Here is a 17,238-nt window from a genome sequence, read left to right on the forward strand (position 1 = left end):
CATTTTTGATTAATAATTAATCTCACATCCAGAAAAAGGAGCAACTTCGCTGATTACTTTTAATATCTCAATTATAAACTAATTGTTACATTGTCTTCTCATAATATAGCCTTCGATCACTTAACTCATTTTGCATCGAAAGTAGACAAATTTCAATCGTCGACTTTCTTCTACAGTGCTCATATTACATGGTCAAAGGTTCAATGCAGTGGTTAATAATGGTACCTCTCGATGTTTCAAGATTTATCGTTGCACAGTTGCACTTTCTCTTTCTCAAAGACCGTTAAAACCATCAATTACACACACCCTTGGCCAGCTAACTCGAAGAGGAAAAAAAGCAGGTTAAACAGCAGCGCTATCAAATATAGTAGCCGACTTAGAAAAAACAAGCCGCGGAAAAGATCGATCGTCCATGTAAGAGGAAGGCATCGATTTCCGCGTCTTCTTCGGGAAAGGCGTCGTGACGCAAGCCGGCGAAACTTTCACTATTCTTAAACAACCACTAATCAAGATGAAGACGACTACCAGGTAGGTACGTTGCTTTCCTCTCCTTTCTTCCCTTCTTCTGTCACTGAAAAACCGTACTCGATGAACGTCCTCGAGGTCAAGTCTTCTTGACGAACCTTTGCCGAGTTAGGTTTCGTAAAAAAAATCACTACTGGTGGTTGAACACTTCATCGATTGATAAAATCGCGATATTTGGCAAATAGTTATATTTTTTGCGAATTTTTAAGGTTATGATTGAATAATTTTTGTGAACTTTTAGGAAGAATTAGTTCTTTATGTATACATTTTTGCTTAAATTTTGAGATAAATTAATTTCGTTTTAAAAAATAATTTATTTATATATTATTTTCCATTTCTCTATTTAATAATTAATGATTGTTATCTGGTATCTGTTATGTATGTAAAACAATATTAAAACATAATTATATACATAGTTATAATCATCCGAGTTACGTGCTATATGAAGTACGTCAGACTAAAATACAAATTCCACAGTCTATTTAGAGAGTTGATATTTATTCAGTCAACAATGAATTTCTTACGTCTTTCTTATATCGAAACGTTAATCACTTCAAGGCTAATACAGAGTGTCACTATTTTATTTAACTACAGATATTAGACTACTTAATTTATATAATTTAATGAAAGTCTTATTAGTCTTTGTTCAGATTATACATCGAATATAATTTAATTAAAAAAATAATTTATATAAAAATGCGAAAGAAGTTAAATTTAACGTTGTAAAAAATATTTATTAGATTGTGGATAGTAAGTTGACTAATATATGTACATATTTCTAGTATGATGGATTTGTGAGGTTACGTATATCAAAACATTTCTTTCTTTTAACAAGTTTCAGTATATATACATACATGTATCTTGATCTCTAATGCAATCAATCATTTTATAACATGTGTAATCACATAATGATATTCGTGTTTATACTTAAACATCTAAATATCTCTAAGAGGATTAATTTATACGTGTTTATACATATACATTTAGAAAGACGACGCACTTCCGTGTAATCAATCACTATTAAGATTCATTGGTTTATATAAATCCTTAATTTCCATATTTCATATTTTTATGTGATTCATAATAATAAGGTTAATTATTCGGAACGTTGAAAGTTTGAATACGGTTGATATAAATCTTTCGACGTGACGCGCGCACATGATGCAATAGTGACGCGTTCATGCGAATAAGCCGCGTTGGTGGACCACAGAGCACTTGGTTTCCCACACAGGGTGGCGTGGGCCAGAACTCTTCTTAGCTTGTATAATGTTTTAGACGAAGAATCATTGCACAATACTCCGTTTATACTTTGTACGTTTTACCTCATCACACACAGGATTGAATGATACGAAACTGCGTGCTAGGATAGTTTCTCTTTATTTACGTGAACATGTTACTTCTAGATTCGAGTGGAAATTATTTACCATATGATTAACGTAATTGTGTATTTTGTTTAGCAAATGTATAGAAGCATTTTCGAAATGTTGATTTCAAGATATCTTTTATCTGGCTAAGAGTGCGAATAAAAATGATTTAACGTGTTTTCTATCTAATTCACAGAATATGTTGTCATTTATGTTGAAACTAATTTCTAGGTACCATATCATAATTAATGGTTTTTCGATATTTATTCTTTCATAATATTTAATTTTAATACCACCGTAATTTCTTTTTGTTTTAATATTTGTTTATTTTCTTCTGTTATTGTTTACGTTATTGTTATTAGCATGTTAATGTTACTAATGTCGATAAGGAAATTTTATAAATATTTCTCAGTAAAATTAAAGTTTAAATTTTATCTTATGCGAAATAAGAATCTCAGGGTCTAACATTCACAGCGTTTACCAATCAGCACTACTGTTGAATGCGGTCAGTTCTTGCAATATTTTAATGACTTTGTGCCAATTTAGACTTTCGTTACACGTGTTCCTGAGAATACGGAGAAATTAAAGTGAAACGTGATTTCATGCAGCTAAATTTTCGATTGCATTATTCTCATTCTGTAATTATTCCCATAATGATGACCTTGTATTATAGAGCGCCCTAGTATATAGCAGTATATACATATAATGAATGTTAAAATGACTTTTACACTTATAAAAATAGAAATTAGCTTGTTGCGTCTGGATTAGTATCTTTTTTTAATTTTTATTTTAAAATTACCTCTGGATGTCTCTTTTGTTTAAAAATTGTTTAATTTAATTCTACATTTATATATATACACATAAATTTTTTTTTACTATTTTCTTAATTTTCCCTTCCAGGTTCATACAGAGTTTTTTTATTATTTGTAAAGATTTGAAATTCACTTTAAAAGACATTCTTTCTTGTTATTTTTGATCCGTAAATTTACATTTAGAAGTTTCCTACTATCAAAAATAACTGTTTCATTATTTATTATAGGCTATTTCTTATGATACTAGTAAATGTGATGTAACCCAGTATTTTGATTTTAGTTCTATTTTACTCGTCCGCTACCTGTTTTGCTTCTAATAGAAAGTTTATTTTGGCAAAGGACGAGGATTTTTATTTTTTAAGGAAGTGTCTTCTCGAAGGATGATTTCACAGACGACTTTCTCTGGCCCTCTTAAACAGGAGAAAAGGAGCACGAATAGAAATTGAAAGTTCACGACGCTCCATGTGGGAGATTGTAGTTGGAAGATCAATCGAACGTGCTTTCACGTTGCAATAATTTAGCAACGAAATAACTGATTCGGCTCATTGTTTTAAACAAAGGCATACTCTATATAAATAGCAAATTTTGTAAATAGTATTAAACTATTTCACAACGATATTTTGTCAACCAAAGAATTAATTTGGATTCCCAGCCATCGATCTGTTATTTCAAAATTTTCTACGTCCCTATTCGAAACTTAAACCTACAATAAAAAACCCAACTGTAACCTAACTTATTTATCAATAAAAGGTCAAGGGATAATACGAAAGAAGACATCATGGTTTTATGTAAAAATACATAAAAAAAGCTTTATTTCGCCACCGTTTTCTTGCAAAAAGTAACGTATAAAAAAACATTTAATCCTAATTGTCGTCGTCGTCGTCGTCTTGATTACCGTGTTTCTAACTTCCGTTAGAGCCACCATCGTCATCATCATCATCATCATCATCATCATCATGATCGTCGTCATTATCATCACCAGTATCATCATCGTTATGATCGTCGTCATCATCCTGGTCATCACGGTCATCATCATGATCGTGGTCGTATTATTCTTACTAATCGTGTAACTCCGAATCGCGAGCAGGAGCCTCATGTTACTATCGACTGTCCATTCGATTGTCCTGTTCCTGCTCGTCGCCGCGGTCGTCCACGTGGGATCACAGTGTGTTGCGTCCAATAGGATCGCAGTTGAGCCGTGGCTGAAGCCGTGGCCGAAGCCGTGAATGCGTGCGTGTCGCGGAACGTAAAGATAGGTTCGATTACGGGTGGAGGAGGAGCTGCGGGGGTTCAACGGGCATTTTGAGTGACTAGTAAGGCCCTGAAGCGCCGGGAGTCCCGTAAGACGTACTGGGTCCGCTTGGTCCGCTACCGCCATGACCGTCAAGCCCTCCACCGACGCCTCCGCCGATGCCGCCACCGATTCCTCCACCGATTCCTCCGCCGATTCCTCCGCCGATTCCTCCGCCGATTCCTCCGCCGATTCCTCCGCCGATTCCTCCGCCGATTCCTCCGCCGATTCCTCCGCCGATTCCTCCGCCGATTCCGCCACCGCCACCGCCGCCACCACCAGAGGTAACTTCCTTCTGTAATTCGTACAATGCAATCTGATCAGTTTTGATTAAACACGAGATTTTTTAGGTACACAGGTTCTGTATGCTGAATTAGAGTGATGAATATTGAAGGTTTGGATGGAGAGTTCGTAAACGCATGACGGTTTCTGTGTGAGTTTTAGATATTCTAACTGTCAACTGGTTTGTTGAAGACGAAAATTATGATATATAATAGCGGATTTATCATGGATATCTTTTCTTTAATTCAAGTAAGAGTTTAAGTGTATAGTTCTAGGGCAGCAACTTATGTATGAGGATTTTATATTTTCTATAGGCTTATTAGTATCTCTTAAACCTTGAAAAACATATGTAACTCTGCAAATTAGGAGAAGTTTCGTTACATAGATTAAGCTGATAAACTAAATACCTCGAGTAAAGAACCTATACAAGCAATATAGTAATAACTTTCATGTAAGAAGTGGCTATGAAGAATGAAACGATTCCAATTACAAAAGAAACAAAAGAAGATGAATATCTCCACGAAAAAACATTTCCATATTTCATATCATAAAATTTCCTCCTATGGATAGCTTACCTGGGTCTTGTATTTGATGAAGTAAACTTCTGGTTTGCTCGGTTGGGTCGGAGCAATAGTAGGCAGAGTGATTTCTGGAGCTTCTTCCGGTTTCTTCACCAGCACGTAGATCAACGTCTTCTGTTCATCTTGTTGAGGAAGAGCAGGAATGACAGGAGCAGTGGGAGTTGGTGGAGTGGGTGCCTTGATGAAGATGATCTTGTAGTGTTTCTGGGGTGGAGCTGGTGGTAAAATGGGTCTGGCAGGTCTGTCTTCTGGGGCTTCTGGTGGTGGTACGTGTACGTAGATGTGTTTCTGGATGAGAGAACCACCTCCGAATCCACCGCCGCCACCTCCGCCGGCTCCTCCACCGATTCCACCACCGAAGCCACCACCGAATCCACCGCCGCCACCGCCTCCGATGCCACCACCGAAGCCTCCACCGAATCCACCGCCGAGTCCACCGCCGAGTCCACCGCCGAGTCCACCGCCGAGTCCACCGCCGAGTCCTCCGCCAAGTCCTCCGCCGAGTCCTCCGCCAAGTCCTCCTCCATGTCCGCCACCGAGTCCACCACCTATTCCGGTGGTTCCACCTCCCGGTGCTCCGTAACTGGAGCTAGGCTGAGAGTAAGAATAACCTGCTTCTGGCCGCGCCATCGCCGAAGCGGCGAGCATCACGATCTAGGAACAGAGAGAGTAATATGGTTAGAGTGGTGATTTTAACGGAAACAACGGGCAAAGAAAGGGATTATAGGAATGTAATCAATGAAGCGTAAGTTAAAGGAAATAGAACGAGGAATACATGGGATTAACAAGTTTTCCTCGTGCTTTTATAATTGTGCATCTTAATATGATCATCAAATGCATTGACATCGAACGCAATTGCATCTGTATTGTCTTCTGGATCGGCAGAATCCGTACTCTCCTCTACTTTCTCTCATACCCTCTCTCTTTCTATGCTCCCCACAAATTCCCATTTCCCTTTTCTTTCTGTCTCTTTCGTCGTTACTTCTAATATCTAAATTCTTCGTGTAAGATTTAGATTTTGACAATTCCAGTTCGGTCATGTATTTCGATTCTCAAAAGCACAGTTTGTTTGTACCTTAGTACTTAAGTTCCATAACTAGCTAAGTTATAATCTTATTTTTTACCGCCACATGTTTTCATGACTCGAAAAACTATAATGAATTTTTTTAATAACAATATAGGTAGATCTGGCAAGAAAAGTAGCGATGGGACTTATACTACTGTGATTCTCAACCCTCCACTTGGCCAGGATTCTAATAGGAAATTTCAAAAAAAATTCAAGGGAAAAAGGAACGACGGAATCCAACGTAAATAGAATAAATGCACTATAATAAAAAAAAAAATCAAAGAAGAAGGAAACAAAAGATTAGCGAAAAGAAGGAAGACGTGAAACAAATGGACAATAATCCGGCAATGGCAAATGGACACTGTCTAGAACGTCACAGGACACTAGCTCCACTGGTCAGGAAGAGGATGTCGATCGAAAGGGGTCAGCGAGTAGACGAAAGAAATTCAACTCACCATGAATGCCCTCATGGTTGCTGCTGTTCCTTGGATTTGAGGACTGATGCTCCACAGATGCTACGGTTCCCCTTTTATACCAGCCCTGGCCCCACTCGTATCTCGACCCATCACCTATGCTGATGAGACTGTCTGGCGAATCTCTTTCTCTCTTTCCCTCTTTCTCCGCTGTCGCCGATCTTGCTGCAGCTCTTTTCCTTATACACTACGAACTTGACTCCCTCGGTACTCGTTGTTAACCCTTTTTTAATCGAAGATCGATCATCCTTGAACCTTTGTCCCTTTTAAAAATTCTGCATTCACGGGTGACGAACGTGTCAGCGCGAGGTGATGGGTTTTTTGGCCGGCAAGAGGATTGGCACTTTCTAAACTCACCTAATGCCTGCGAGTATGACTCCTGCTCAGCGTTTCAATATAGAGAATACGAATTTACGTAATGGAAACGTGATGGCGGATTTTTCCTTTTTTTAAATTATCAGACTATTTTTAGGCTTCTTACGATAGCAGCGAGTACATGGAAATGTAAATCTCCGTTTATTTCATGTCGTTGGCCAGTAATATATATATATATATATATTATATATATATTTATATATATATATTTATTTATATATATATATATTTATTATATATATATATTTATATATATATAAATATAAATATAATGGATTCTAATATTCTATTTAGGCCGCTGCTATCTTTTACGAAGGACAAGCACAATAAGGACGATCTGCATTCCCTGCATAATCTACTGCGTCCTTTCGGTCAACCAAAACTCAACTCTTACGCGAGTTAGAGGTATCCATTCAGTGTTCCTTTCATTTTTACTTATTTTATTTAATCATTGCATTTCGGCTTTGAATGACAACCGCATGTAATCTCTACCTAATACAACAATGCTATTTCTCTTTTCAACGCTATAACACTTATTTCTCTAGCTCTTATGATAAAAATACCTATCCTAATCTATCCTAACCTAATAACCTGATCTATCTTATCCTACTATTCTGTCCCTTTCATGATGAGGATATTTTGAGGTTTCTTAGAGATACTTTGTTTCTTATAGCGCGCGTTTGACAGAGAGATGGTGGAAAATATGATATTTAGAAAAAGTACAACCTAAATGAGATGAGTGGAATATAATGGAAGAAAGTCCAAGGAAAAAGGAAACGACTGTAATCGAAGAAGGCATGTATCGAGATTCGAGATTCGATAATCGAACACAGTGGCTGGGAGACGGTCATAAAAGAAAAAAGAAAGTATCGTGTTTGCGTACTCATGAAAAAAAAATGATTTGGGTCAAATTCATTTTCGAGGTTCCCTTTCTCCGTTCGAGGACGGGGCTTCCCTGCAGGAAGTGGAAAGACTTTCAGTTTCGTAATGTGGAGATACGCGCGGTACTTCGTCTTTTCTCCTGCGAACCGATGTGACCAGAGCCATCATTGCCTTTTTATATTTCGTGGATCATCGAACAAAAACGTGGTGTTCATTATAACTCGTAGTAAGCAGTGAAGAAACCATCGTTTTAATTCTCAGCTGATATCGTTGGATCCTATGTGGTGACTATGATACAATTACTCGTATTTTCAAGCTACGACAATGATTCATATTCTCTTAAAATAAGCAACATGATATGTCGTCCCTTTTTATTCCAAAAGCCATTTTCATTGTAGAAACAGATTGATTATCTCCTTCTTGTTCTTATCTATATAGACTAAAAAGGTGAGTGTTATAACGAACATAGACTATAAACTTGATTCGTTATCTTCAGAACCAACCGATAATTTTACATTCAATTGAAATTCCTATAATCTGTCTAATTGCAGATTCCTGATACTGGCATAAGAGGGACGATATCTAAACCATCCATTTGTTGGCGTGACAAATAGTTTATACAATTGAAATTCATATAATAGTAGCTCACCAATTTTCCTCATTACCTATTATCTTTTGTTCACACAATAGGAGCTCACGTTCAGACAAATGAATTCAACCAGCAACAGAATAAACGCAGTTCGGATAAAGACTCCTTTTGTACAGAGAGATAGTGCTGTGTTTCAATATTAATGCGAGTAACTGTCCATATCAAAGCAATGTCGAACTATGTCAAACGACGTCAAGCGACATGAAACATCATCATGAACATGATGAAGACATCATCATCATGAAGACACGTGAAGGGAACTGAAGCGTGAGAATGTCCTCGCATGAGAACCGCTGGCAATGAGGAATCGCTAGGAAGAGCGGACGATTTTAATCGCTGGCTTCAGGATGGGACATCGCAAACAGACATCATGAAGAGTAACAACGACCGAGCACGTAACCAACCGCGTAAGTCTGGTGAATGGGAAAAGGAGAAGCCCGTTGTGTATATGCCTGTATGTATTGGTGTAAGCACGTGTCGTTGCGTTATATACGTGTGGACCAGTCAACGCCGGACGTCCCACTAAGAGTACGAAACGCTCGAAGGTAGAAAGGTTCGTAGATTCTTTCGTCCCGATCGAAATGCGGAACGTCCATGGGAACATGGAGTAGAATCCCAAAGCGAGTAAAAAGCGACAGTGCATTAGAAAGGGAATTTTCAGCAAATCGAAATTTAGCCGGGCATCAAGCGATGCGTGGAAACTGTTTCTTTTGTCATTCGTTATTCTTTTTTTCTTTCATAGCCATTATATTTTTTAATATACCGTATATTATATATTTATGATTTGTGAGGTTTCAATCGTATTATTAGTACATCGCGATTGTTCTGAGATTTCGTGAATATTCTAGTTCACGTTTTCAGGGCAGATAGAAAATGATTCGCGGGGAATTGAAATTAAAATTTGAAATAGAAATTTTGGTTTATAGAATCGTATTCTGAATAGTGTGTTTCGTACCCTGTACTGTTTTTCATACAGTTAGGTACTAGGTAATGATATCGATACGAAGAGAAAGCTTTTTTGTCTCGTGAACGATTTAGGTTGAATTGGCAGTAAGCATTTTGATTTTAAAAGGTAAGAGTTTTGAACAGTGTGATTTATGGTGAAGTATACGTTAAGTAATAGGATTACTGCGAAATAGAATCTCTCTTTCTCATAAAATGAATCTCTTCTTTCTTGTTCTTTTATAATACATAAAGTTGGAAGTACACCGTGACAAATGATAGAAATTGAAACACATATCCCTCTCTCCAATATAATTACTCTTTTTTCATTATCACTACTTTATTTCCTACGTAATATGAAATGGCAAAACCATAAAACGACAAATGGATTTGAAAATTAAAAGAGAAAAGTATAAGGAAAGAAGAAAGAGTTTAATAATTGGTGATTGTTTTATGGCTCGATGGATTTGAGAGTGAAACTTTTTCAAAGATGAACCATGAATAAGTGCAACTACGAAGAATGCATGTGAAACGGTCATGGGAACATGGAGTAGAATCTTAAAGACAATGAAAAGCGACAGTGTGTTAGAAAGGTAATTTGCAGTAAATCGAAATTCTAACAACTCTTGCGAATTGCGTTCAGACCATTTCCTTACAACTTTTTCCATTTTTTCTTATAAATATTAAAATTATTAATTGCTAATTTTACAAGTGTTGCGAGTTTTCCTTAATTAAGTAGTATTGATCGATAGAGGCTAAGTAAATTGCGACTCCCTCTCTTCTTTTAAAGAGATGCTAAAATTACAGTTAAAGCAGTAAAAGTAATGTGCTTTAACATTCCTCTTTATAACAAATATTATGTACACTCGGAAGCTTCTTCCGCTCTTTCTATTTCCTAAAACGAAACTGACTCGAGATTTCACCTTTGTACGTGACTTCGTTCGCAACTGCAATTGCATTCATTATGTTCGCAGTGTACGGAGATTTATTTAACCGTGATTCCGTGCAGTTTATCTTCACCACACGTTTACTTATGTCCAAACAGCGATATTTCTTCTAACACACTTTATGGATGAACGTGCATCCTGTAAGAATAATATGTGGTTGTTAATGTTGTAAGTATTCAAATACTTTCATGGGCCAGTGAGCCAAAATCTCGATGCCTGAAAACATTCAAATCCTAAATCTTAAAAACATTTATAAAAGAATAACGTCGTAGAGAAACAGAAACGCAGAAGTAAGCGCAATTGTAACGATGTCGAGACCACTCGACGGAATAAAACTTTTTTTTTTTTATCAGATCTGTATGTGAAACGGAGTCATGGGAAAACAGGGCAGAATCTCAGAGAGTTAGAGCCGCCTTACAAAAGAGAGACATTGCAAGCGCGTTGGAAAGGAAGTTTTGTGGAATGAGGCTTGTCAGCGACGTTTTACGGGCCAAATGGTATTCTCTTATACGGTAAACATTCCAGGAAAAGTCCAGGGCAGTGAAGGGATTTTTCTGCTATTTAGAAGCTATTATAAAGGAAATTAAAGGTGTTTAGAATGATGGATGGCAGTTCGAATACCTTATTGAATAGAATTGGCTGAAAGAATGGCGTGACAAAAACGGGCAAAGTTTAAACACCTTTGGACACAGGAGAAAGGCAAATACTCTAAAAATAGGACCAATTACTTCAGTATAAAATGCTAAATTCTCTTAAATTTTACCATTATAACTTAAGAAACTCAAATACATCAACTACATGTCAGAGGTAAACACCAAAACTAAAGAAAATTAATTAAATCCAGGAAAAAAAAAGGAATTAATTAAACTCTGATTGAAAACATTTCATTAAAACACGATTAAAAAATCAGTTCAGACTAACGAAGATCTATTAATGCGCTTTCCTTCCCATGAAGGAATAATTATATCAACTAAATACAACAAATCACTCAACAAATCATGACGTCAACTTAACGAGCCATCATAGCCGCAACAAATTCGGTTTCCATCGCAGACAGTCGTCCATTTATTAAACCGTACAAGCATAAATCCTTTTCCATAGTCTCAAATCCATTCATTCACTATCACGGCGAATCATCCTGTCAAAAATATTGGGTCAAGAGGCTTAGGAAACCTATTTTTAGTTTTTTAGGTGTAGTCAATTTTCAGCAAAAGTCCATAACAAACACTTGACAGTAATAGATCAAGATAGACATCAAAGTGCTAATCAACAAGTCTAATCAACAAATTCTATGATCAACAAAAGCAACTAAGTAATTATACTCGGTTAAAAAAGTGAAAGAAATTCCGATATTGTGTAAATTACAAAATAACAGAATCGGTTACAATACATCGTATAAATTAAAAATTAGCAATTTCATTGAAGTTACCGAATAGTATGTAGTATAGCTGAAGGAAAAATATTCGAACTCGAATTCGCCTATTGGTTTCGTATTAGCAAATAGAAAGGATGAACATCTGAAATAAGATCGAAAGTAGAATCGAGGCAATCAAGGTCAGACTATACGTCAAACCTTTTGAGGTCAGAATAACTCCCTTTTTTGTATTTCAGATGTTATTTATTTCTATCGCAAGTATGTTTACATTATTATTATTATTATTATTATTATTTTATACAAGCGAAGGTTCTTTAAATAATGTAATAGTGCGTAATTTTGTACACAGGTATTTCCAAATTCAACCTAACCCACGAAAAGTTTATAAACTAATTATTAAAAAATCAAAAGAACTTCGATATTATTTAAAAAAAAAAAAGAGCGCATCAAAATTCATTCCTATTTTAGGAAATATACAAAAAGAAAGGAAAAGGAATAATTTCGAAACTTTTATTTTTAACAACCAATAGAAAGTATTTTCGTGCTCGAGAGTTCATTAGATAATTATTTAAGCGTGTCACGTAGCATGAAGAAAAATCACGGAAAACCGAGCGAGCTGCACCATTCATTAGAGCAACCACCTGGCTACTGCATTATTAGAAACACGTATACGCGTTATAAAAAGCTGTTGCACTGGTCTGAGATTAACTTTTTAAAGGGACCGTTACGCACTATTACGAAATTAATGAAGTAACAAATATTTTTAAGAATTATACAGTTAATTGTATAATTATTGGAAGATGATTTATTCTTTTAATTTAAATTAATTATACGTGTATATCAATAACTTTCATTACACTTTGTAGTAAAACGTTTGCTTCAACTTAAGTAAAATTAGTTATCTTATAAACGAAAATCTATTTACAAATTTAAATAATCCCTAATTACAACAAAGCCATTGAAAGACACCATTAGCTTCTTCATAAATTATATAATATTTTTAAACATATTAAATAAAAGAGTTTGTCTTATGTACTGAACTGTCTACTAGATTTTATACAATAATGGCAATACCTTTTAATTAAACTCTTCTTAGAACATCCAGGAACTAATTCTCCTCCGTTCTATTTATTTTGCTAAGACGTTACGTCACTCATCTCTACTTTACTTTTTATTGTTAACGAAAGGTGGTAGTATTTTCTGTCTCGAGCAACCTAGAAAATCGACTTCCGTTCTCTCTTACAGATTAGTGGTACAGTAAATGAATTTAGTAAAGAACCGATGATTACATTGCAAATAAAAGTGAAACGAGGAAGTTTTAATTATTTCTTCTTCTCCTCTTGAGTTGCATAAACTAGGAAACATAAATTCATATTAATTATCATGATCTATTGAAAAAAATAATATCTTTCAACTGTGTAATTTCTTTAAACATTTTTTGATAATTTTTCTTTGTCTCAAATGTAAATTTATATCTAAGTTTATTATTTTCTCTTTATACTGAAATATAATTTCTTTACCTATAAATAAAATGTGAAGATAAAGTGGAAATGCTTATTTCTTCTTTCTTTTTCCGTGTACAATTGTTTGCTATCCTTGTTTAGAAACAAAAGTAAAAATTTCATATATTTGCCTTTTAAAAAATGAAATGAAAATCTAGTGCAGCAATAAATATATTTTTTTATCAATACTAATATATAAGTTTGTATAAAAAAGTTATTAAAAATTATAAAAATATATATGATGGATTACTTAGAAATCTGCTACATTCTGTAAAATGTTATATTGCAACTCTATTGCCATCTGTCGATGCAGAGCTAGAAACCATAAATGAATTGTAAAGTTATGTTTCTCAATGTACATTTAATTTCATCGATTAAATAAAAATTTCATAATTAAAAAAGTTGTAAGAAAGAATAATTATATGGACTATTCATATTGCAATTAAATTTTACATATTCTTGTATATAGACAGAGTTAATTAAAGATGAATAACATATTAAGGTTACGTTGTATCGCCAAGTGCTTTAATACTCGTCATTTTTCTGCAAAATATACATTAGATGCCGAAAACAGACAATCGTATGAAGGTATTTTTCCTGATATTTTCATGTGAGTGTCATCAACACCTGTTTTAAATCTTCATATAAAACAAACAAGTTTTAAAAAACAAAATAAAATTTTAGTGATAACATAAAAAAGTTATGGAAAAGACCACCACAATGTATATACGCTGGATTCGATCCCACTGCGGACAGTTTGCATATAGGAAATTTGTTAGTTCTAATAAATCTTTTACATTGGCAACGTTGTGGTCATCAAGTGATCATCCTGTTAGGAGGTGCAACAGGCTCAATCGGTGACCCAAGTTTTAGAAAAACAGAACGCGTTGAAATAGAACATCTTATACTCCAGGAAAACATAGAATGTATAAGAAATGATGTCGAAAATATTATCAGGAATCATGCAAAATATTTTTGTAAAAACCATCAACATTTGGCTCCCATAAAAATATTAAACAATATAGAATGGTATAAAGATATGAATTTGCTTTCATTTATTAAGGACATTGGAAAGTATTTCAGAATGGGTACAATGCTTGGTCGTTCATCTGTGCGAAGTAGATTAGAATCCACAACTGGAATGAGTTTTACAGAATTCAGTTACCCCCTTTTCCAAGCATATGATTGGCTTTACTTACACAGTAAATATAACTGCTTGTTTCAAGTTGGAGGTCAAGATCAAATGGGAAATATAGTATCTGGTTATGATTTAATCACTAAATATACCAAAAATCAAGTTTATGGCTTAACTCTACCATTAATCACAGCCCAAGATGGACTAAAATTTGGAAAATCTACAGGCAATGTAGTTTGGCTCTCACCTACAAAATCTTCTAGCTTTCAACTGTATCAGTATTTTATTAGAATAGAAGATGCAGTTGTTGAAAAATTCCTTTATTTCTTCACATTTTTATCTGTACATAATATTAAATATATTGTACAAAAGCATTTTAAAAGACCAGAACTGAGACTAGCACAAAAAATTCTAGCTGAAAAAGTTACAATATTGGTTCATGGAGGTAATCAAACAAGTTTTCCATCTAGGGATTAAAAATTATTAAATTATTTTCATTTCTATGCAAGTTTAACTGTACATATTTTGTTGCAGAAGAAGGATTACTTGCAGCAAAGAGGGCATCTGCTGTTCTTTATGATAATTCTATTGATTCTTTAGCAAAAATGCAAGCGGATGATCTAGTACAGATATTAGATGGTGCTACTGTAGTAGAACTTCTATCTGAACCAGGTATTAGTGTTTATGACTTAGCTATGAAAGCAAACTGTTTTAAAACAGATCATGATGCAAGGAGGATTATAGCAGCTGGAGGTTTCTCCATTAATTATCAAAAAATTACGAATTCAGCAGAACTCATTGTACCTGGAATACATATATTAAGTAATAATATATCATTACTTAGAGTGGGGAAAAAGACCTATCATGTTGTACGCTGGTTATAAAATAAACCATTTATGATTAAAATTTATGTAACTTTAATAGAAGATGTTGTCTACTGATATTAAAGTAGTAATTTCCTTCTGATTTTTAAATATATATATAGTAATCGTAATTTTCTTGACATTATAAAAAATAACATGTTTAATAAAAAAGTATTTATTTTTTATAATCTTGAGATATAACAATTTATTTAATAAAAAAATTTAATATACGATTTTTTCTACATTGTTATATTAAAGAATCTTCTGACCGAATATATTCTCCTACATCAGCTTGATGAAAACATACTGTTGCCATTGGGTCTGCATATTTACAATCCATTGTACTTTTAGCGGTGACACCAAAACCCTAAAATAGTAATTTTGGCAATTACAAATTTTTAATGAGATATAGATCAATCACAAGATATTGAAATTTTTCGAGAAATGAATTACAGTAAAAATACTTTAGTTACCAGTGGAATATCATTTGTGGAAAAAATAACAACTCCTTGATACTGAGGAGTATTTTCTGTAATTCGACCTATACCAGACTTACAAATATGATGTCCATACAAAAACTGTTGTTCAGCTGATGATTTTACCCAAATTTTATGCTAGAAGAAGACATTATAATACCTATATATATTCACACAGGTTTATAAATTATAATTTAAAATTGAATTGATATTAATAATAAAATTTAGATGATTGATTTATTTGTTTGGAGCAATGTGGAAAATACGCTTGTAATGAATGTAAAAACTATATGGATTTCAGTGATACATTATCATTGTATCTATAAAATGTTAGTAAGAAACAATATACTGAAATTTAACATTATAATAAAAATGACATAATTACTTGTGCATAAGGAGCCAGCTGATGTAAAGCAGTGATGTGAAGCCTAAATTTTCCAGATTTTGTAAATTTTCCAAAACATATTCCAAGACTTGCCAATTTTTCTGGATTTACCATACTTGCTAATGATAAAATCTTTTCAGAAACGTAATATACTCTGCCTTTCTTTTCTCGAAAACAATAAACACCATCTGGTCGGTCAAGTAACAATTTAACGTTAGTCCCAATACTAGAAAAAGCATAAGAAATTAAAAGAGATTATAAAGGAGATTATGAATTAACATTTATTTTATTATATTTATATTATTTATTTACTTATTTTTGAAATTATTTTACTTAATCTCAATACAAAGAAATTATTCGGAACTTACTATTTTGTTAATTTTTCCAAAACAAGTTTCGTCTTATCTTCAGTTAACCGCTTCATACTTTATGTATTCATAAATTACCTAAACTTTTGTATTGTGAAATGTTAAAATTGTCTATGATATTATTGAATTATTTTTGTTTAATCACTTATAATTCTTTTAGTACATTCTATTCATAATTACTTATGAAGTTTCTTAAAATAAACAAATCACGAATAAGGTTAAGTCAAGAAACATGTGTTTTTAATAAATTGCCTACGTCTAGAATATTACAAGATAAGAAACTCATATACAGATTTTTATTAAAGTATATGAACCATAATGAAAGGCAGATAAGGTGTGCTCTTGCACAGCTCCTTTATTAACCAATGTCATGTCTCTCCATCTAGCGGTCATGTTTGCCTTGTTCAGAAATTATATCTCGCACAAGTAGAGGGAAGTTTGAAAAGTATCACGCAGTAAAAGGTAATTTTTAATATTGAAATTCGAAAAAATTATGTACAAGAAAACCTCTAAGGACAATAACAAATCCAATGCACGAAAAATATCAATTAATATAAATTGTGGGTAAGGTATTTTTTAAATTAAATAATTAGTTTTAGTAGTCTATGAAACATTTATTAAAATATATAAAAACACTTAATTTAATAATTGTGTTAATGATTTTTGTTAAATGAGAAATTTCTGGTTTTTAACTAATCTGCTTTTCCTGTTTTGCTATAAGATTCTCTTCTTTTCTTATTTAGTTTCCGGAGCCTTATATAAGACAAAGAATGATTTCCGATGGGATTGTAACTTGTGAGATACTTAATTTTGTATTAAAAATTTCAGCGGCTTTTATAAAGCTATTTTTCAATGAGATAAGCGAAGACTCCGGAAGGACACACTTTATCTACTTTTCAATAGGATATACATATAATTACTTTTATTACTCTTGAAACATTATTT

General features: G+C 33.7%; 3 protein-coding genes and 1 long non-coding RNA gene across 10 annotated transcripts; 2 read left to right on the plus strand and 2 right to left on the minus strand.

Annotated features, from left to right (window-relative positions):
* Positions 1-401: 401 nt before the first annotated feature.
* LOC117163110 (uncharacterized) lies at positions 402-12,986 on the plus strand. Of its 7 annotated transcripts, none has more exons than XR_013060358.1 (7): positions 402-528; positions 6,037-6,898; positions 7,064-7,174; positions 7,443-8,098; positions 8,203-9,835; positions 10,217-10,479; positions 10,543-12,985. It is a non-coding gene; the product is annotated as an uncharacterized LOC117163110 (long non-coding RNA). The 7 variants fall into 7 exon arrangements; XR_013060360.1 differs by having other exon boundaries at positions 403-528; positions 10,217-10,686; positions 10,755-12,986; XR_013060357.1 differs by having other exon boundaries at positions 403-528; positions 10,217-10,996; positions 11,373-12,985.
* On the minus strand, positions 3,484-6,469 carry TwdlT (TweedleT). The gene is made up of 3 exons (XM_033345125.2): positions 6,377-6,469; positions 4,850-5,509; positions 3,484-4,287 (listed from the first exon to the last, which is right to left on the minus strand). Exons 1-3 carry the CDS (start codon positions 6,389-6,391, stop codon positions 4,012-4,014), a joined length of 951 nt encoding a protein of 316 aa, XP_033201016.2. The 5' UTR covers positions 6,392-6,469; the 3' UTR covers positions 3,484-4,011.
* A 395-nt stretch (positions 12,987-13,381) lies between the features above and the next one.
* Positions 13,382-15,107, plus strand: TyrRS-m (Tyrosine--tRNA ligase, mitochondrial). The gene is made up of 3 exons (XM_033345089.2): positions 13,382-13,676; positions 13,751-14,646; positions 14,736-15,107. Exons 1-3 carry the CDS (start codon positions 13,552-13,554, stop codon positions 15,083-15,085), a joined length of 1,371 nt encoding a protein of 456 aa, XP_033200980.2. The 5' UTR covers positions 13,382-13,551; the 3' UTR covers positions 15,086-15,107.
* A 116-nt stretch (positions 15,108-15,223) lies between these two features.
* Positions 15,224-16,552, minus strand: LOC117163096 (60S ribosome subunit biogenesis protein NIP7 homolog). The gene is made up of 4 exons (XM_033345090.2): positions 16,294-16,552; positions 15,926-16,151; positions 15,538-15,678; positions 15,224-15,431 (listed from the first exon to the last, which is right to left on the minus strand). Exons 1-4 carry the CDS (start codon positions 16,347-16,349, stop codon positions 15,312-15,314), a joined length of 543 nt encoding a protein of 180 aa, XP_033200981.1. The 5' UTR covers positions 16,350-16,552; the 3' UTR covers positions 15,224-15,311.
* Between the last annotated feature and the right edge of the window lie 686 nt (positions 16,553-17,238).

Source organism: Bombus vancouverensis, chromosome 16, assembly GCF_051014615.1.
Source record: "Bombus vancouverensis nearcticus chromosome 16, iyBomVanc1_principal, whole genome shotgun sequence".
In the NCBI taxonomy this organism is placed as follows: domain Eukaryota; kingdom Metazoa; phylum Arthropoda; class Insecta; order Hymenoptera; family Apidae; genus Bombus; species Bombus vancouverensis.

Coding starts and splice junctions, on each gene's coding strand:
- LOC117163096 (XM_033345090.2), bottom strand. CDS start 16,349: ATGAAGCGGTTAACTGAAGATAAGACGAAACTTGTTTTGGAAAAATTA. Junction 16,152..16,293: donor TTGGAAAAATTAACAAAATA/GTAAGTTCCGAA, acceptor TGCTTTTTCTAG/TATTGGGACTAACGTTAAAT. Junction 15,432..15,537: donor CCACAAATGATATTCCACTG/GTAACTAAAGTA, acceptor TTACTATTTTAG/GGTTTTGGTGTCACCGCTAA.
- TwdlT (XM_033345125.2), bottom strand. Junction 4,288..4,849: donor TCATCAAATACAAGACCCAG/GTAAGCTATCCA, acceptor TACGAATTACAG/AAGGAAGTTACCTCTGGTGG.
- TyrRS-m (XM_033345089.2), top strand. CDS start 13,552: ATGAATAACATATTAAGGTTACGTTGTATCGCCAAGTGCTTTAATACT. Junction 13,677..13,750: donor ATTTTTCCTGATATTTTCAT/GTGAGTGTCATC, acceptor ATAAAATTTTAG/TGATAACATAAAAAAGTTAT. Junction 14,647..14,735: donor TACAATATTGGTTCATGGAG/GTAATCAAACAA, acceptor ATTTTGTTGCAG/AAGAAGGATTACTTGCAGCA.